General features: G+C 43.1%; 1 protein-coding gene across 1 annotated transcript in view; it reads right to left on the bottom strand.

The window, feature by feature from the left end:
* LOC132378711 (serine/threonine-protein kinase 31-like) overlaps nt 1-21,859 on the bottom strand; it is a 151,271-nt gene that overhangs the window by 84,385 nt on the left and 45,027 nt on the right. The window contains exons 9-10 of the mRNA XM_059945812.1: nt 17,719-17,843; nt 12,367-12,526 (exon numbers count right to left, since the gene is read on the bottom strand). Coding sequence (XP_059801795.1) covers nt 12,367-12,526; nt 17,719-17,843 — 285 coding nt within the window. The remainder of the gene's footprint in view (nt 1-12,366; nt 12,527-17,718; nt 17,844-21,859) is intronic.

Genomic DNA, 21,859 nt, shown 5'->3' with positions numbered 1-21,859 from the left:
GGAGCGGAGTATCTGAAGACAGCCAGTCAGCTAGAGCACTAGAAAAGCAGTTTCATCTAGCAAAGCAGCTGTCGTTGTAGTGGCCATCATCGGAGTGGACTGAGTCAGAGTGGAATGGCTTTGGCTCAACAGTCTTCGGCATGAACAGGCAGAGGCAAGGGTAGGATCTGGTAAGTTTTGTTTTGTTAGTTTAGAGTACAGAGAATGGCAGGCAGGATGTTGGAATGCTCCTCTTGCAGGATGTGGGAAGTCAGGGAGACCTCCAGTATCCCTGACAATGATACCTGCAAGAAGTGCATCCAGCTGCAACTCCTAACAAACCACATTAGGGAACTAGAGCAGAAGCTGGATGACCTCTGGATCATTCAAGAGAATGAGAAGATTATAAATAGTTTCAGGGAGGTAGGTACACCAAAGGAGCAGCGCACAGGTAATTGGGTTACTGTCAGGTGAGGGAAAGGGAAAGGGCATGCAGAGCAGGGCTCCCCTGTGGCCATTCCCCTCAACAAGTATACCGATTTGGATACTGTTGTGGGGGATGACTTACCTGGGACAAGCTGCAGCAGCCGGATCTCTGGCACTGAGTCTGGTTCTGCAGTGCAGAAGGGGAGGGGGGTGGTGGGGGAAGAAGAGGAGAGCGGTAGTGATAGGGGACTCGATAGTTAGAGGTACAGACAGGAGGATCTGTGGTCATGACAGAGACTCCCAGATGGTTTGTTACCTCCCGGGTGCCAGGGTCAGGGATGTCTCTGATCGTGTGCACAGCGCAGGAGAGTGAACACATCAGTACCAATGACGTAGGAAGAAAGAGTGAGGAGGTCCTGATGAATGAGTATAGAGAGCTTGGTAGGAAGTTAAAAATCAGGACATCTAGGGTAGTAATCTCAGGATTGCTACCTGTGCCACGTGCCAGTGAGGGTAAGTGTAGGATGCTCTGGAGGATGAACACGTGGCTGAGGAACTCGTGTAGGGGGCAGGGTTTCAGAGTTCTGGATCATTGGGACCTCTTCTGGGGCAGGTGGGACCTGTACAAGAGAGATGGGTTACACCTGAATTACAGGGGACCAATATCCTCACAGGGAGGTTTGCTAGTGCTATTGGAGAGGGTTTAAACTATGTTTGCAGGGTGATGGGAACCAGAGTGCCAAAGCAGATAGTGGAATGGGGGATGAAAATAAATGATGTTAAAAGTTCATGCAAAGACAGAAATAGAAGGGTTATGTGTGGTGGTAATAATCTTCTGAGGTGTGTCTATTTCAATGCGATGAGTATTGTGGGGAAGCCAGACGAGCTGAAGGCATGGATTGACACTTGGAATTATGACGTTATAGCCATTATTGAAACTTAGCTACAGGAGGGGCAGGACTGGCAGCTTAATGTTCCAGGGTTCCGATGTTTCAGACTCGACAGAGGCAGAGGGATGAAGGGTGGAGGGGTGGCATTGCTAGTCAGCGAAAATATTACAGCAGTGCTCAGGCAGGACAGATTAGAGGGCTTGTCTACCGAGGCTATATGGGTGGAGCTGAGAAACAGGAGAAGTATGACCACATTAATGGGGTTGTATTATAGATCACACAATAGTCAGCGAGAATTAGAGGAGCAAATCTGCAGAGAGATAGCAGACAACTGTAGGAAACAAAGTTGTGATAGTAGGGGATTTTAATTTTCCACATATTGATTGGGACTCCCATACTGTTAAAACCGGTTAGAGTTTGTAAAATGTGTTCAGGGAAGTTTTCTAAATCAATATATAGAGGTACCAACTAGAGAGGATGCAATATTAGATTTCCTATTAGAAAACGAGTTAGGACTAGTGATGGAAGTGTGTGTTGGGGGGGAACAATTTGGGTCTAGTGATCATAACGCCATTAGTTTCAACTTCATCATGGATAAAGATAGATTTGGTTCTCGGGTTGAGGTTCTAAACAGGAAAAAGGCCATATTTGAAGAAATGACAAAGGATCTAAAAAGCGTGGACTGGAACAGGTTGTTCTCTGGCAAGTATGTGATTGGTAAGTGGGAGGCCTTCAAAGGAGAAATTTTGAGAGTGCAGAGTTTATATGTTCCTGTTAGGAATAAAAGGCAAAGTGAATAAGAATAAGGAGCCTTGGTTTTTGAGGGATATTGGAAATCTGATAAAGAAGAGAGAGATGTATTACAGGTACAGGCAGCAAATAAGGTGCTTGAGGAGTATAAAAAGTGCAAGAAAATACTTGCATTTTTGCAAGTATACTTGCAAGAAATCAGGAGGGCTAAAAGAAGACATGAGGTTGCTTTGGCAGTCAAGGTGAAGGATAATCCTAAGAGCTTCTACAGGTATGTTAAGAGCAAAAGGATAATAAGGGATAAAATTGGTCCTCTTGAAGATCAGAGTGGTCGGCTGTGTATGGAAACAAAAGAAATGGGGGAGATCTTAAATTATTTTTTTGCATTGGTATTTACTAAGGAAACTGGCAAGGAGTCTATGGAAATAAGGCGAACAAGTACTGAGGTCATGGAACATATACAAATTAAAGAGGAGGAGGTACTTGCTGTCTTGAGGCAAACCAGAGTAGATAAATCCACAGGACCTGACAGGGTACTCCCTTGAACCTTGAAGGAAACTAGTGTTGAAATTGCAGGGGCCCTGGCAGATATATTTAAAATGTCGGTATCCACGGGTCAGGTGCCGGAGGATTGGAGGATAGCTCATGTTGTTCAAAAATCCGGGAAATTATAGGCCGGTATGCTTAATGTAGGTAAAGTATTGGAAGGAGTACTAAGAGATAGGATCTACAAGTATTTAGATAGACAGTGACTTATTAGGGAGAGTCAACATGGCTTTGTGCATGGTAGGTCATGCCTAACCAATATATTAGAGTTTTTCAAAGAGGTTGCCAAGAAAGTGAATGAAGGGAAGGCAGTGGATGTTGTCTACATGGACTTCAGTAAGGCCTTTGACAAGGTTCCACATGGGAGGTTAGTTAGGAAGATTCAGTTGCTAGGTACACATGGCAAAGTAGTAATTTGGATTAGGCATTGGCTCAATGGGAGCAGTCAGAGAGTGGTTGTGGAGGATTGCTTCTCTGAGTGGAGGCCTGTGACTAGTGGTGTGCCATAGGGATCAGTGCTGGGTCCATTGTTTTTTGTCATCTATATCAATGATCTGGATGATAATGTGGTAAATTGAATCAGCAAATTTGCTGATGATACAAAGATTGGAGGTGTAGTGGACAGTGAGGAAGGTTTTCAAAGCTTGCAGAGGGATTTGGACCAGTTGGAGAAATGGGCTGAAAAATGGCAGATGGAGTTTAATGCAGTTAAGTGTGAAGTATTGCACTTTGGAAGGACAAACCAAAGTAGAACACACAAGATAAACAGTAGGGCACTGAGGAGTGCAGTAGAACAGAGGGATCTGGGAATACAGATAGACAATTCCCTAAAAGTGGTGTCACAGGTATTCAGGGTAGTAAAGAGAGCTTTTGGTACATTGGCTTTTATAAATCAAAGTATTGAGTATAAGAGTGGGAATGTTATAGAGAGGTTGTATAAGGCATTGTTGAGGCAGAATTTGGAGTATTGTGTGCAATTTTGGTCACTGAATTACAGGAAGGATATTAATAAGGTTGAAAGAGTGCAGAGAAGGTTTACAAGGATGTTGCTGGGACTTGAGAAACTGAGTTACAGAGAAAGGCTGAATAGGTTAGGACTTTATTATCTGAAGTGTAGAAGAATGAGGGAAGATTTGATAGAGGTGTATAAAATTATGATGGGTATAGATAGATTGAATGCAAGCAGGCTTTTTCCACTGAGGCTAGGGGAGAAAAAAAACAAGAGGACATGGTTTAAGGGTGAAAAGGGAAAAGTTTAAAGTGAACATTGGGAAGGGCTTCTTCACACAGAGAGTGGTGGGAGTGTGGAATGAGCTACCAGTTGAAGTGGTGAATGCAGGCTCACTTTTAACATTTAAAAAAAACTTGGGCAAGTACATGGATGAGAGGGGTATGGAGGGATATAGTCCAGGTGCAGGTCAGTGGGACTAGGCAGAAAAATGGTTTGGCACAGCCAAGAAGGGCCAAAAGGCCTGTTTCTGTGCTGTAATGTTCTATGGTTCTATTCTTAGGTATAAGGGTGAACAACCAGAGGTCATGGTCCATGCAGGTACAAATAACATGGGTAGGATGAGTGACAAAGTTCTGCATAAGCGTTCAGGGAGTTAGGTGCTAAGTTACAGGACAGGACATCCAAGGTTGTGATCTCAGGATTGCTACCCATGCCATGTGCTAGTAAGGCCAGAACTAGCATTGCGGATGTTGTTCCCTTATTCACAAAAGGCAGTAGAGATAGCCTAGGAAATTATAGACCAGTGAGTCTTACTTCAGTGGTTGGTAAGTTGATGGAGAAGATCCTGAGAGGCAGGATTTATCAACATTTGGAGAGGTATAATACAATTAGGAGTAGTCAGCATGGCTTTGTCAAGGGCAGATCGTGCCTTACGAGCCTGATTGAATTTTTTGAGGATGTGACTAAACACACTGATGAAGGAAGAGCAGTAGATGCAGTGTATATGGATTTTAGCAACGCATTTGATAAGGTAACTCATACAAAGCTTATTGAGCAAGTAAGGAGGCATGGGATCCAAGGGGATATTGCTTTGTGGCTTGCCCACAGAAGGCAAAGAGTGGTTGTAGATGGGTCATATTCTGCAGGGAGGTTGGTGACCAGTGGTGTGCCTCAGGGATCTGTTCTGGGACCCTTACTTTTCGTGATTTTTATAAATGACCTGAATGAAGGATGGGTTAGTAAATTTGCTGATGACACAGCAAAGGTTGAAGGTGTTGTGGATAGTGTGGAGGGCTGTCAGAGGTTACAGAGGGACATTGATTGGATGAAAAACTGGGCTGAGAAATGGTAGATGGAGTTCAACCCAGATAAGTGTGAAGTGGTTCATTTTGGTAGGTCAAATATGATGGCAGAGTATAGTATTAATGGTAAGACTCTTGGCAGTGTGGAGGATGAGAGGAATCTTGGGGTCCGAGTCCATAGGACGCTCAAGCAGCTGTGCAGGTTGACTCTGTGGTTAAGAAGGCGTATGGTGTATTGGACTTCATCAATCGTGGAACTGAACTTAGGAGCCGAGAGGTAATGTTGCAGCTATATAGGACCCTGGTCAGACCCCACTTGGAGTACTGTTCTCAATTCTGGTCACCTCAGCACAAAGGATGTGGAAGCCATAGAAAGGGTGCAGAGGAGATTTACAAGGATGTTACCTGGATTGGGGAGCCTACCTTATGAGAATAGGTTGAGTGAACTCCGCCTTTTCTCCTTGGAGCAACAGAGGATGAGAGGTGACCTGATAGAAGTGTATAAGATGATAAGAGGCATTGATCGTGTGGATAGTCAGAGGCTTTTTCCCAGGGCTGAAATGGCTGCCACAAGAGGGCATGGGTGTAGGTACAGAGATGTCAAGGGTAATTTTTTTTTTTAAACAGAGAGTGGTGAGTGTGTGGAATGGGCTGCCAGCAACGGTGGTGGAGGCGGATACAATAGTGTCTTTTTAAAGACTTTTGGATAGGTACATGGAGCTTAGAAAAATAGAGGGCTATGGGCAACCCTAGTAATTCCTGAGGTAGGGACATGTTCAGCACAACTTTGTGGGCCAAAGGGCCTGTATTGTGCTGTAGGTTTTCTATTATACAGTTTAATATGTGGCTAAGGAGTTGGTGTAAGAGTGAGGGTGAAAGAGCTTGACAGAGTGAATGTTTCCTATGGGAGGGGAGTCTAAGATCAGAGGATACAGTCTCAGAAAAGAGGGCCGTGCCCCTGTGGATAAAATTAGAATGGCTTGGGAGCATGATTTAAATATCTCTTTATCTGATGAGACTTGGGACTCGATTCTGAAATTGGTTAATTCAACCTCTCTTTGTGCTCGCCATTGCCTTTTACAATTTAAGATTGTTCATAGAGCCCATATGTCTAAATCTAAATTATCTCAATTTTACCCTAATATTAGTCCGCTTTGTGATAAATGCAAAAGGGGCGAGGCCTCTCTTATTCATATGTACTGGTCCTATCCTAGCTTAGAGAAATTTTGGAAAGATGTCTTCATAACTTTATTCTATATTCTGAATCACCACTTAGAACCTAACCCTTTAATTGCTTTGTTTGGTTTTTTGGGTGAGACAGATATACGTTTGAGTTCGACTAAGTGTCGAATATTTTCTTTTGCTTCTCTCCTGGCTAGACGTTTAATCCTCCTGAGATGGAGAGATGTTGCCCCGCCCACGCATGCTCAATGGCTTAACGATATTATGTCCTGCTTAGACCTTGAAAAAAATCATTATTCAGTTCTTAATTCGGATATAAAGTTCCATAAGGTCTGGGGACCTTTTATTACTTTCATAACCTTCCTCTTAATTAAGGGTTTTTTTTCGGTCCCTTGCTTTCAGCTCTTTTTTTTTGTTAGTAGGCATCAATATCTTCTGTTTTCAAGTGTATTTACAGTGTTGGGAGTTTGAATGTCCTGATTTATATTCTCTATATTGTGTTGTGGTTGGTCTGGAGTTTTTTTGTTGCGGGGCTTGGGGAGGATTCTAACGTTACATGACTTAAATTTGGGTACTTCCTCAATTATCTTTTTTGTATTATATGATTATTGTATGTTTATTTTTGCACTGTATTAATTTACTTCATTTTGGTTTGGGGTTTTTTTCTATCTGTAGTGATGTAGAAAATGCATAAAAAAACAATTAAAAAAAAGAAAAGAGGGCCATGGTTTTAGAATGGATACAAGGAGGAATTTCTTTAACCAGAGAGTAGTGAATCTGTGGATTTCTTTGCCACGGACAGCTGTGGAGACCGAGTCTTTATGTATATCTAAGGCAGAGGACGATCAATTCTTGACTGGTCAGGGCACCAAGGGCTACAGGGAGAAGGCAGGAGATTGGAGCCAAGAGGAAAATTGGATCAACCTTGATGAAATGGCAGAGCAGACTTAATGGGCCAAATGCTTCTATACCTTATGGTCTAAAACAAGACTAGCAAGGCATTTGATAAGGTGTCACACACAAGACTGCTTAACAAGATAAAATCCTATGGTGAAGTCCTGTCAGAGGTTTCAGCCTGAAATGTCGACCGTACTTTTTCCCCATAGATGCTGCCTGATCTGCTGAGTTCCTCCAGCATTTTGTGTGTTGCTCAGATTTCCAGTATCTACATATCTTCTCTTATCTATGCTGTTACAGGTAACATACTGGCATGAATAGAGGAATGGCTGACAGGCAGGAGACAGCAAGTGGGAATAAAAGGGGCCTTTTCTGGTCGGCTGCCAGTGACTAGTGGTGTTCCTCAGGGGTCAGTATTGGGACCACTACTTTGTTTGTCAATGATTTGATAATGGAATTGATGGCTTTGTGGTAAAGCTTGCAGATGATACAAAGATAGGTGGAGGGGTAAGTAGTGCTGAGGAAGCAATGCAATTACAGCAGGACTAAGAATTAGCAAAAAAAAAGTGGCAGATGGATACAGTGTTGGGTATAATGATAATGCATTTTGGTAAAAGGAACAATAGTGCAGACAATTATATAAATGGCAAGGAAGTTCAAACATCAGAGGTGCCCAGGGACTTAGCAGTCCTTGTGCAAGACCCCCAGAAGGTCAATTTGCAGGTAGACTCTGTCATAAGAAAGGTAACTGCAATGTTGACATTTATTTCAAGGGAAATAGAATATAAAACCAAGGAGATAATGTTGAACAAGAGAAAATCTGCAGATGCTGGAAATGCAAGCAATAGACACAAAATGCTGGAGGGATTCAGCAGGCCGGGCAGCGTCTATGGAAAAAAACAGTCAACGTTTTGGGCCGAAACACCTTCAGCAGGACTGCAGGAAAAAAAGAGGAGGAGGAATAGATTTGGGAGAGGGGACAGAGAAACACAAAGTGATAGGTGAAAACAGGAGGGGGAGGGATGAAGTAAAGAACTAGGAATTTGAATGGTGAAAGAGATACAGGTAGTCCCTGAGTTACGAACTTCCAACTTACGAACAATTTGTACTTCTGAACCGAGGAAGGAGAATGCTGTCCATCATTTTAAGTCGGATCGCGATGCCGGCCGCCATTTTAAGTCGTTGCCATTAACACTGTGTTGAATGTGTAACTTTGTATTTGGCTTAAATTTTTCTTAGTGAGATTCTCCTTGACGCCCCCCACCCCCCCACCTTTCCAGTCGGCTGGTGGCACAATGAGATCACCGCTGAGCTCGAGAGCGGAGGTTCCCAAGTTCGATCCAGTGACAGACCGCTCCCGAGTGTGCTTTCATTCTGGGCTGGTCTGATGTTGTGCTCACAACTCAACCTCATAAAAAGAACACTGCCACCTCCAGTTTAAATTCCCCACGCAGAATATTGTGGAGGATCAAATACCCAAACCCAGCACAGCCCCCACCTGTCCTTTAACCTGTCTCAATGCGGTGGACTTTAGGACCCAGGGAATTCAGTGCAGTGGTCCTTAGGACCCAGCGGAGCTCGAGACCCATCGCCCACAGTGTTTCTGTTCCATTGACAGGAAGCAATCATGATTGAAAATAAATTGGAATCAATAAAGCATTTGGAAAGAGGTGAAACGTCATCGGTCATTGGAAAAGCATTAGGCTACAGTCAGTCAACAATCGGAACAATTTTAAAGTGTTACGCACTCATGACACATGACAGTGGTACCCTTGTCACGTGACCGGGGTTGAAGCTATACTGGACTTGAGGTAATGGTCTTGTGATGGCGGAGTGACGTCATTTTCCCGCCAGTAGAGATCATGTGACAGGTTTTTTTTCAGGTTAAAATAGGAAGACCCCACCCTGTGAGGAGGGGCAGTTCGTGGCTGGATTTGCCAAGTTGACTTCACGCCACTGTGTGATTTAATGTGATGACGCAGTTTAGTTGAAGGATGAAGTTTTATCTAATGCCTAAAGTTTAAAAGGTCATTGCCAGCAGGTTCTTTACGATTCTGCTAGTTCGAGAATCAGTGGAGAGTGAAGATCAGAGTTCAGGAGTTAAAGATCGAGGAGAATCGATTTCTATGTTGAAACGGGTGGACCTTTGTTTGATCCTTATTTGGAAGGATTTCGTGACTATTCTCGCGTTAATCCCTGGGATTACCAGAAAGGATTGAGGATAGTGAGGAAGGAAAGGTCAGTGCCTTTAAGCCGTTCCGTTTCGTAAATTCTTCGTGGGAAGTTCGACGTTGGGGATCAAAGCAAAGCGACGTGAAAGAGAATTTAAATCGTCTTATAAAGTCTCTCCTTTTAAATGGACTGTGAGCATATCAAACTTCTGGCAATACCACTTTAAAGAACTGTTTTTGCAATATCGCTTTAAGAACTGTTTGGGCTGCCACACAGCAGCTGTTTCCGGTTACGTTAGTGTTTGTTTACTTTTGGGGGGTTTGTTTTCTGTGTTTAATAAACGTGTTGTTTGTTATAAAAAACCCTTGCTGAACTCATATATCTATTGTTACCTGAATACGTAACAAAAGGATAAAGTGAGAATAATGGAGCATGTGAAAGGCCCTGCCCCGATGAAAGCTACAATTATTACTAAGCAACACAGTGGTTTAATTATTGGAATACATACGTTTCTTAAGTGTTTTATATGCATAGAGAGGTAAAATATATACTATATACTAAGACAAACGTTTGACTAACTGATACTAAATAATGTACTTGTTCCGACTTAAAGACGGACTCAGGAACGGAACTCGTTCGTAACCCGGGGACTGCCTGTAAAGGGCTGGGGAAGGGGGTCCGATAGGAGAGAACACAAGGCCATGGAAGACAGAAAGGTGGTGGGGGGGGGAGGCGATGGGTAGGCAAGGAGATAAGGTGAGAGAGAAAATGGGATGGGGAATGGTGAAGGGGTGGGGGGGGGGGTAAGAATTACCGGAAGTCGAGAAATTGATGTTCATGTCATCAGGTTGGAGCCTACCCAAACGGAATTCAAGGTGTTGTTCCTTCACCGAGTATGGGCTCATCGTGACAGTAGAGGAGGCCATGGATTGACATATCGGAATGGGAACGGAAGTGGATTTTAAAATGGCCTGCCACTGGGAGATCCTGCTTCCAGTGCCACTCAAAATGGTCTCCCAATCTACGTCGGGCCTTACTGATATACAGGAGCCTACACTGGGAGCACCAGACACAGTATATGACCCCAACAGACTCAGGTGAAGTGTCGCCTCACCTGGAATGTCTGTTCTGGTAGTGAGGAAGGAGGTGGAGGGGCAGACGTAGCACTTGTTCCACTTTCAAGGATAAGTGCTAAGAGGGAGATCATTGGGGAGGGACAAATGGACAAGGGTGTCGTGTAGAGAGCAGAAAGTTGGGGGGTGTGTACCTGGTGGGATCCCGTTGGAGGTGGTGGAAGTTTTGGAGAATTATGTGCTGGATGCAGGGGCAGGTGGAGTGTTAGGTGAGGACAAGAGGAACCCCATCCCTGGTAGGGTGGCGGGAGGATTGGGTAAGAGCAGACATGGGTGAGATGGAAGAGATGTGGTTGAGGGCAGTGTTGATGGTGAAGGAAGGGAAGCTCCTTTCTTTGAAAAAGGAGGACATCACCTTCATTCTAGAATGAAAAGTTTCATCTTGAGAGCAGGTGCTATGGAGATGGAGGAATTGAGAGAAGGGGATGACATTTTTACAAATATAAGGGTGGGAAGAAGTATAGTTTGGGTAGCTGTGAGAGTCTGTGGGTTTATAATAGACATCAGTAGATAAGCTACCTCCAGATATAGAGACAGTGAGAGCGAACAAAGGGAGGGAATTGTCAGAAATGGACCAAGTAAATTTGAGAGCAGGGTGGAAGTTGGAGGCAAAGTTGACGAAGTCGACAAGCTTGGCATGGGTATAGGAAGCAGCACCAATGGAGTCATTACAGCATAATGTAGCACAACGCTGAGGCTTCATAAGACACTAGTCAGGCCACACTTGGAGTATTGCCAACAGCTTTGAGCCCTGTATCTCAGATAGGGTATATTGTCACTGGAGAGAGTTCAGAGGAGGTTCACAAGGATGATTCCGGGAATAAAGGGATTAACATATGTTTGGCAGCTTTGGGCCTGTACTCACTGGAACACACCACCAAAATGTAACTGCACACAGTTCAGTAGAAGAAGCAGATTTAAAAGTAGTTGTTCAGTGAACTGCCTTGCAGAGTGTCACCGCTGGTCACTGGCACCATCTTGAGATGTAACACACCAAAAATTTAAGTTGCTCTGTTCTCAGAACGTGTATTTACTGAGATCCAGTGCAGACTAGGTCCAGCAACCACTGAGTTAACCCTAGTCTAATCCAAGGACAACTTACAATGACTAACTAACCTATCAACTGGTATGTCTTTGGACTGGGAGGAAAGTAGAGGATCCAGAGGAAACCACGCAATCAAGGGGAGAACATACAAACTCCTTACAGACAGTAGTAGGAACATCTCCCCGAGAAACGAATTACAGGACCATTGTTCTGACATTTCCTTGATGTGGTCTGCAGTTCAAAGCAGAGACAGGGTAGATGTGCTAGAAGATAATTTCCCATTGCTACCCCCTTATCAATGCTCACTGTATAAACAGGAGTAATTTGTAGAGTGCAGGGACAAGAGACTTCAGCATCTTAACACTGGTCATGAGCGTTTATATAACCATATAACAATCAGAGCACGGAAACAGGCCATCTCGGCCCTCCTAGTCCGTGCCGAACTCTTAATCTCACCTAGTCCTACCTACCCGCACTCAGCCCATAACCCTCCACTCCTTTCCTGTCCATATACCTATCCAATTTTACCTTAAATGACACAACTGAACTGGCCTCTACTACTTCTACAGGAAGCTAATTCCACACAGCTATCACTCTCTGAGTAAAGAAATACCCCCTCGTGTTTCCCTTAAACTTTTGCCCCCTAACTCTCAAATCATGTATGAAGTGAAATATATATATATATGTATATATATGAAATATATATACAAATATATGTGAAGTGAAAGTGGAACTCACAGCTCAGCTCTTGATCTAACAAGCATCTGATTTGATTGCTTTTTAAAGTTATTTCCCTTCTCTGTACAGGGTGATTGTGTATGCAAAATAATCTGGACAGGGACCAAGTGGATCAATCATATTCCCACCTGCATCCTAGGATTCAAAAAGAAATTTCACTGTACATACAACAGCATATTGCTGATTATATCAACAAAATAATCTTTCTGAAACGGAGGTTTTTGACAGTACCATTACAATAGATCAACTAAGAAATAAACAGTGGATTAATGCAATAGGTTACAGTAATTCATCACCATATTCTATCAAAGTAGTACACCATCACTTAACTAGCAAAAATAAATGTCCATCTCACCAGTGAATTGCATTTCTTAAGTGTTTCTTGAGTAAAGTTGTATTCATTCCAAACATTTTCAAGATGCTTCATTGAGCGTGGCATATGAATGCGTCCCTCAGTCATGACCTTCATTGCATGGACAAGGTCGTTTCCAAATCGATTCACATTTAACTCACTCCTGCCAATCAAACAACAATGTAGTGTGATCTTCACAATAGCATAGGGAACTCTCCAAGAAGCACACATAATAAAGTGGCCATTTTATTAGGTACACCTCAACACTATGCAAATATCTAATCAGCCAATCACATGGCAGCACCTCAATGCATAAAAGCATGCAGACACGATCAAGAGGTTCAAACATCAGAACAGGGTTAAAATGACTTTGACCGTGGAAGGATTGTTGGTGCCAGATGGGATGGTTCAAGTATCTCAAACTGACCTTCTGGGAGTTTCACACACAAGTCTCTACAGTTAACCGAGGAAAAACATCCAGTGAGTGGCAGTACTGTGGGCAAAAATGCCTGTTAATGAAAGAGGTCAGACTAGTTCAACCTGGCAGGGGGGTGACAGTAACTGAAATAACCAGGCATTACAACAGTGTTGTGCTGGAGACCATTCTGAACACACAACACGTCGAACCTTGATACGGATGGGCTACAGCCGCAGAGGACCACACCGGGTTCCACTCCTGTACTTAGTAAAGAGACCACAGTGTAATTTCATAAACCTTTTTGTGTGATACAAGTACAGAGATACTGAGTATAATAGTTATCGATACTGAAGCTGCACAACTTTTGCAAGAAAGGTGATCCATATTTGCTCCATCTCTCCTACTCATCACAAATACCATGAACCAATCAATTATTCAATTAAACTTCAGCACCAATTAAACAATTTGGCTCAATCAGAAGAAATTCTCAATTTCACTGCTGAACAGCACTGACCCGGCACGTGCACAGTGCCTCTGATGCAGAACATCCTGATGCATTTGATAAGCCTTTCAGAGTGCCAAATTTATAAGACGTCACATTACACTGCAAACATCAAATAATAAAAGCCATAAGAGATGAAGTTCACGTCACAGAGTGCCTGCGCTTAGCAAGAAGAGTGAACAGCTGGTCTCAGAAATCTGGACAGGACAGATTTTCAGAATTGTAATATTATCACTGAAGTACATCATTAAATTCATTGTTTGCAGCAGCAATTACAGTGCAATACCCAAAGTTATAAATTACAATAAAAATATTACGAGAGTAAAATAGAGAGCAAAACACTTGATTGCAAACAGAAGATATCAGCTCCTTCCTTCTTTCCCACCTCTTTCAACTCAGACGGCTGAGGAACTTTGGTATGGCCCCCCCCAAATCCTAAGAACTTTCTACAGGGGCACAAATGAGAGCATCCTAACTGGCTGCATCACTGCCAGGTATGGGAACTGTACCTCCCTTAATCGAAGGACTCTGCAGAGAGTGGTGTGGACAGCCCAGCGCATCTGTAGTTGTGAACTTCCCATGATTCAAGACATTTATAAAGACAGGTGTGAAAAAAGGGCCTGAAGGATCATTGGGGACCCGAGTCACCCCAACCACAATCTATTCCAGCTGCTACCATCCGGAAAATGGTACTGCAGCATAAAAGCCAGGACCAGCAAACTCCAGGACAGCTTCATCCACCAGGCCATCGGACTGATTAACTCATGCTGATCTGAGTGTATTTCTATGTTACATTGACTGATCTATTTATTATAAATTACTATGATTGCACATTGCACATTTAGACTGAGACATAATGTAAAGATTTTTACCTCCTCGTGTATGTGAAGGATGTAAGAAATAAAGTCAATTCAGTTCAACTGGTGCTAATTATTCCGAAACAACAAATGCCCAAGCACTGATCAGTCAGTGTCAACAAGGCTGAATTCACAACTTTAATTCATTGGAATTGGAGAAGAAATGCTGCAGTCAGACTAAAGAAGGCTTTAACACTAAGACCTTAAGACATAGAAGTAGAATTAGGCCTACCAAGTCTACCATTTCATTATGGCTGATCCATTTCCCCCTCAGCGTAAATCTCCTGCCTTCGCCGCATAACCTTTCGTACCCAAACTAATCAAAACCCTATCAATCTCTGCTTTAAATACACCCATTGACTTGACCTCCACAGTCACCCAGGGCTACAAATTCCAGAATCATCAGCCTCTGGCTAAAAAAAATTCCTCATCTCAGTTATAAATGGATATTTCCACTATTTTAAAGCTGTATCCTCTGGTTCTAGACTCCTCCACCAAAGGAAACACCTCTCCGCATCCACTCTATCTCAGCTTTTCAACATTTGAAAGGTTTCAGTCAGATTCGCCCCATACCCCACTCCACCCAAATGTTCTGTCTTCCAGTAAGTATAGGCCCAGAGCCATCAGATGCTCCTCATGTGATAAGCTTTTCAATCCCAGAATCATTATTGTTAACCTCCTCTGGACCATCTCCAATGTCAGCATATCCTTTCTTAGAAAAGAGGCCCAAAACTGCTCACAATACTCCAAATGAGGCCTCACCCGTGCTCTATAAAGCCTCAACATTACATCTCATTTTCATAAGACCATCTCATTAAATAGCTAGGGTTGGAAAGAATTATCATTTTTTACAACGAACATCAAATGAAAAACTTAACTTAAAGTGAAGAGATTAATATAATGAAAATCTAAGGATATTAGCAGGTTGCTGCCCAATTGAACTCGTTGGACTCTGAATGATTTGCGTTTAGTACCAGAAATAATTATTTTCATTGGACCATCTGTTAGCCACTGGTTAAAAAAAAAATAATAATTATAACCCAAGAATGGAAGGATTTGGTTTATTCAGACATTAAAAAAACACCCAGAAATGTGATTAAATTTAACTAAGAATTTCAGGTATCATCATGAAAGGCATGGAAGAAGAAAATGGAGGAGGCCATGAAGAGCTGATACAAAACACACGATTCAGGAGCTGTGTGCAGCATTGGGCTTTGGGCTAGAGAGGCCTCGACAAAGATACAATGAGACTGCTGTATGGAGAGCATTTTTCATGAGAATAATATAGATAATGGGATAGAAAGTCAAATTTAAGATAATTATCATTCAACCATACATTGATACAGCCAAACAAAACAGCCTTCATAAGAAAATAAAAACATAAGAAATAGGAGGAGGAGGAGGAGGAGGAGCAGAAGTGGGCCATTTGGCCCATCGAGCCTGCCCTGCCATTCATTAAGATCATGGCTGATCTGTCCGTAAACTCAGCTCCACCTACCTGCCTTTTCCCCATAACCCTCAATTCCCCTACTATATAAAAATCTATGTAACTGCATCTTAATATATTTAGTGAAGAAGCCTCAACTGTTTCCCTGGACAGACAATTCCACAGATTCAACACTCTCTGGGAAAAACAGTTTCTCCTCATCTCCGTCCTAAATCTTCTCCTCTGAATCTTGAGGCAATGTCCCCTAGTTCTAGTAGTTCTTCCTCTGGGGGCAAGGTGCAAAACATACAAAGCACATTCAAAATAGTGAGCAAAAAAAAATATTGCTACGTAAAAAAATACATATAGTCCAGAGTGCTGAGCAACATGTCCCACAGATTGATGGTACAGTTTCCCAGCGGTGCGCAGACGCACAAAAATCCAGCCTGTCAATCCACCGATTGACCACTGAAGAAGACAGCCCCCAACCATACACTGACACCACACTGTACTGCCTCCGGCGTCTCTTCACGTGTACTGCAGCAGTAAGCCAGCCCACAAGCTGAGACCTACTCCTTGCTACAACTGAGGCCATGTAGCTCCCACACCAGCAGTCACACCACCCAGCAAAGGAAACAGGACTGTGGCAACTTACATTATCAATGTCTAACAGGGCCTTGTAATCCTTTTGTGCAGGACAATCACCTACAGTTGCATTGTATGCCACCTTTGCCACCAACTCCAATACCTTCAAGTAGCAGGCTGGTTTCTACCAACGAGCAGCTCACTGATGCAGTGGACTGGCTATTCTGAAGCTTGAGTCCAGTATGCTCTTGCGATCATAAAAAATATATTTAACAGAACAAAAACACCTTTGATTAGTCCCTGAGAGGTCACTACGTCTGAACTTGCCGTTATCTTACTGGCACATATCAGCTGGAAAAGGTATTTCAAAAACATGAAAAAGATGTGAAGAACAACACACACAAAATGCAGAAGAAACTCAGCAGGTCAGGCAACATTCATGGAGAGGAATAACTAGTCAATATTTCAACTCTTTATTCCCCTCCATAGATGCTGTCTGACCTGCTGAGTTCTTCCAGCATTTTGTGTGTATGTTTCTCTAGAAATTCTTATGTGTCTTTATTTCAAGACCAGATGCTGCACACTTGCATGTACTCCTTTGAGAAACACTGCTCAGAACAAGCCAAAAGAAAACATATGAAGGTCAGAAATTCAGCTTTGTCCTCCTTGGCCAACTGTCCTACCAAGTAACCCTTTTAAATATATGTATACAACATCTCACCGATTCACAAGATGGCATGTGATCTGTAGTTTGAGGAAAATGGAATAAAACATTACAGCACAGTACAGGCCCTTCATCCCACAATGCCGAGCTGATGTTTTAACCTACTCCAACATCAATGTAGCCCTTCCTTCCTGTGGTGAACTATGTGCCTGTCGGGACACGCCCCCTGCTGACTGCTCCTGTGGCTCCTCCCACAGGCCCCTGTATAAAGGAGATCTGAGGCCTGACGCTCGGCCTCAGTCTCCAAGACATTGTATGATAGACACTCACTCCTGGTTCCTTCTTCCAGTCAATAAAAGCCGATATCTCGCCTTACGTCTCAGTGTGAGTTATTGATGGTGCATCACTTCCTACATAGCCCTCCATTTTTCTATCGTCCATGTGCCTATTTAAGTTTCTTAAAAGTCCCTAATGCATCTGCCTCTATCACCACTCACGAAAGGGCACTGCACATACCCACCACTATGTTACCTCTAACATAACCTTATACTTTCCTACAATCACTTTAAAATTATATCCCCTTGAGTTAGACATCCACACTGGGAAAAAGTCTCTGCTGTCCACTTGATCTAGGTCTCTTATCATCTTGTACACAAACCTGTTTGCAGAATGACAAGGAATTTATTGATGTATAGTCACATTTAGTGGAACACTGATTAGAGGTTTACAGAACAGCATCAGTGACTGCATGCTAGATGTGAAGAAGAATCACATGACTGCACACTAGACGTTTGGAGAACAGTCACTGTACAATTTATGCATCATCAGCACCAGTAAACAAAAATAAACAACATAACGATATTACTAAAATTGCATTTGAAACCTGCTAAGGTAATGTCTTACCTAACCTGTCTCAGTTTCTGAACTTTCTCTGCCAAACGTTTGAACTTCGTTTCAATGTCATGGTTTTGTTCATCTGCCAATTTCAGTTCTGCCTCTTGATGCCATTTTAATTCTTCGTCCATTTTCTGAATGAGTTTAAGAAAAAGATAATGTGTACTTTAAATCTCTACTATTGTTGCAAAAACATAATATTATGCATTAAATTGAAAAAGGAAATTTTAAGTGAGCTCTTTCTATCTCACAAAGTCTACAAGTGGAATGAAACTTGTCATGGGAGCCCTCAATTGTTCTCCATGACCTCTACATCACCTCCACTCTCTGACTTCACCCTCAATCCTTCTCCACGACCTCTAAACCACTCTTCCACTCCGAGTTCATCTGTTTTATAAACAGATGGTGGGAATCCAGAGGAACGCACACAAATGCTGGAGGAACTCAGGTGAGCCAGCATGCAAGGAGGGGGATGAACAATCTATGTTTCAGGCCAAGACCCTTCATCAGGACTGGAAAGGGGGGAGGAGCCAGAATAAGATGGTGGGGAAGGGCAAGGAGGTGACAGGTGAGACGAAGTGAGAAGTAAGGTGGGTGTGGGAGGGGATGAACCAAGAAGCTGGGAAGTAGTTTCCCTGTAGTTGCAGTAGTTCAGAATCTCCTCTCCAAATACTTTCAATGACTCTGTATTACAGGGTTTCTGGTGTAGACAATTCCAAAGATTCAGTACCTTCTGAATGATGACATGCCACTGCTTTAGCCTGGTGGTGGTGTATCTGCGGAATTCATTGCCACAGAGAACTCTGCAGGCCAAGTCCTTGGGTATACTTAAAGCAGAATTTGATAGGTTCTTGATTAGTAAGGGTGGCAAAGGTTACAGGGAGAAGGCAGAAGAGTGGGATTCAGAGGGATGATAAATCAACCATGATGGAATGGTGGAGCAGACGATGGGACAAATTGCCTAATTCTGCTCCTGTGTCTTATGGTCTTACTGACATTCCTCACCACAACCTGAAATCTGTGATCCCTTAATCTAAAAGATCCGTCGTCTGACTTTTGATGCCCTCACTGAGGGAAACGTCTCCTTGGTATCCACTCAGTCAATTGTCCTCAACAAAGTAAATATTTCAGAAGGATCAGAGTTGGTTTCTGTGCTTTAGTGAGCCTGGGCTCGTCCAGCTCAACTTCACTACAAACTTAAACCTTTTCTTGCCAGGATCATCCGGGTGGATTTTTTCCCACTGCTTTCAACGCGAGTACATCCTCCCATGCCAAATCACCGCCTCTCAGTCACAACAGATTTGTGAAAACGGTGGCAGTCTGCAGATGTGGGTGAAGATTAGACCTACTGGTGTCAGCAGGATCCATGTTATCATGGGGCCTTAATTAAATCGGCAGTCAATGGCCTCCAGTAGGGGCTGATGTTGAAGAGAGTCAAAATTCGAGATTCTAGATTTAATGTCATTTCCAGTACATAGTGTACAGGAGAATGAGATAATTGCTACTCCTGATCCGATGCAGCGCATACAAAAGAAACAAATGCACAAAATAGCTTTATACATATATTGATTATGTATTCACTAGGCACAGGAGTGTCTGTACATAAGGTGACTCTGACAGGAAATGATAAAGTGGTGGTGGTTAGTGTGTGGAGGGGTGGTCAGTGTGGGCGGAGGGGTGGTCAGTGGGGTGGAGGGGTGGTCAGTGGGGCGGAGGGGTGGTCAGTGGGGCGGAGGGGTGGTCAGTGGGGCGGAGGGGTTGACCAGCCTCACTGCTAATACTACAAAAAGACTCTTTGGCCCAACTGGTCCAGGCTGACCACAGCCTGTGTCCATTCCACAGCCCTCTAAACTCATACCCTTTATTCACCTATCTAAATGCCTCAGAGATGTTCCTTGCTATTGACAATATTCAGTAATGATCCGGATGATGGGAATGAATTACGGGATAATCCCAAATGCCGGGTAGTTGCATTGTGAAGGACGTCATCAAGTTTATTGTCATTTAACTACATACATATATACCGTTAAATGAGATGTTTCTCTGGACCAGGGTGTAAATCTCAGTAGTACACTTAACACACAAAAAGCACACAATAACTTATGAAAGTAAGGTTAAAATCTACAGATGAATTACACAGAAGTAAACAAACTAAAGTGTGTAAATTAAACATTGCAAGGCACAGAACAGATAAGCCAGCGACACATTGAATGCGATAGGGAGCTTAGAAACCCAATGGCCTGAAGGAAGAAATGTTTACCATCCTGACCGTTCTTGTTTGTATGCATCAGAGACTTGTGCCTGATGGTAGAAAGTCAAAGAGGATGCTGGATGGGTGGGATCCTTAACAGTACTAAGGGCTCTGCATACACAGCACTCCTGATAAATGTCCCTGATGGATAGTAGGGAGACCCCTATGATCTCCTTGGCCATTCTCATAATCTTTTGGAGGGACTTTCGGTCTGAGGTCCATTTGCACCCACACCAGACAGAGATGCAACTTGTCAGGATGCTCTCAACTGTGCCCCAATAATATGCAGTTAAGATGATGGGGGGGGGGGGGGGGGGAGTGTGGGAAAGAGAAGCTTGCTTGCTTCAATCTCTTTAGGGAGTAGAGGCACTGCTGTACCTTCTTGGTCAAGGAGTTGATCCACAAGACCATAATATATAGGAAGAGAATTAGGCCATTTGGCCCATCAAGACTGCTTCATCATTTCATCATGGCTGTTCCAACATTCCTCTCAGCCCCAATCTCTTGCCTGCCCCACCCCAAATATACCTTTATGCCCTGACCAATCAAGAATCCATCAATCTCTGCCTTAAATAGGCAGACTTAGCTTCCACAGAGATTCACTACTATCTAGCTAAAGAAATTCCTCATCTCCATTCTAAAAGCATCACCCTCTATTCTGAGCTGTGTCCTCTGCTCTTAGACTCTCCCACCATAGGATACATCCTCTCCACATCTACTTCTTCAAGGCCTTTCATCATTTAATACGTTTCAATAAGGACACCCCACACTTTACTGAATTCTAGTGAATACAGGCCCATAGCCATCAAATGCTCTTCATATGACAAGCCATTCAATCTTGAAATCATTTTTGTGAACCTCCTTTGAACCCTCTCCAGTTTCAGCACATCCCTTCTAAGAATAAGGGGCCCAAAAACTGCTCATAATACTCCAAGTACTCATAAATCTCAACATTACATCCTTGATTTTATATTCTAGTTCTCTTGAAATGAGTGCTAAAAGCACATTTGCCTTCCTCACCAGACTCAACTGCAAATTAACCTTTAGGCAATCCTGCAAAAGGACTCCCAACTCCCTTTGCACTTCAGTTTTTGAATTTTCTCTCCATTTAGAAAATAATCAACCCTTTCACTTCTTCTACCGAAGTGCATAACCATACACTTCCCAACCTGTATTCCATCTGCTATTCTTTGCCCATTCTCCTAATCCAAGTCCTGCAACCTCTCTATTTCCTCAAAACTACCCTGCCCCTCCCACTCTTTGCTTCCTGCCAATCAGCCACTGCTTTATCCATGCTTGATTCTTTCCTGTAACACCATGGACTTGTAAGTTGTTAAGCAACCTCATGTGTGGAACCTTGTCAAAGGTCCTATCCTGCTTGTTACTTCAAAGAATTCCAACAGATTTGTGAAGCAAGATTTTCCCTCGAGGAAACCCTGCTACTGCCTATTTTATCATGTACCTTCAAGTTCCCGTAAGATCTCATCCTTGATAATTGACTCTAACATCTCCCAATCACAAATAAGAGAAAATCTGCAGGTGCTGGAAATTTAAGCCACACACAAAATGCTGGAGGAACTAGGGAGCTAGGGCTTTACTCTTTGGAGAGAAGGAGGATGAGAGGAGACATGATAGAGGTGTACAAGATATTAAGAGGAATAGACAGAGTGGACAACCAGCGCCTCTTTCCCAGGGCACCACTGCTTTACAGGAGGACATGGCTTTAAGGTAAGGGGAGGGAAGTTCAAGGGGGATATTAGAGGAAGGTTTTTCACTCAGAGAGTGGTTGGTGCGTGGAATGCACTGCCTGAGTCAGTGGTGGAGGCAGATACACTAGTGAAGTTTAAGAGACTACTAGACAGGTACATGGAGGAATTTAAGGTGGGGGGTTATATGGAA

Source organism: Hypanus sabinus, chromosome 20 (assembly GCF_030144855.1).
Source record: "Hypanus sabinus isolate sHypSab1 chromosome 20, sHypSab1.hap1, whole genome shotgun sequence".
In the NCBI taxonomy this organism is placed as follows: domain Eukaryota; kingdom Metazoa; phylum Chordata; class Chondrichthyes; order Myliobatiformes; family Dasyatidae; genus Hypanus; species Hypanus sabinus.
Note: the sequence above shows the minus strand (reverse complement) of the source record. Positions and strands in the feature narration are given on the sequence as shown.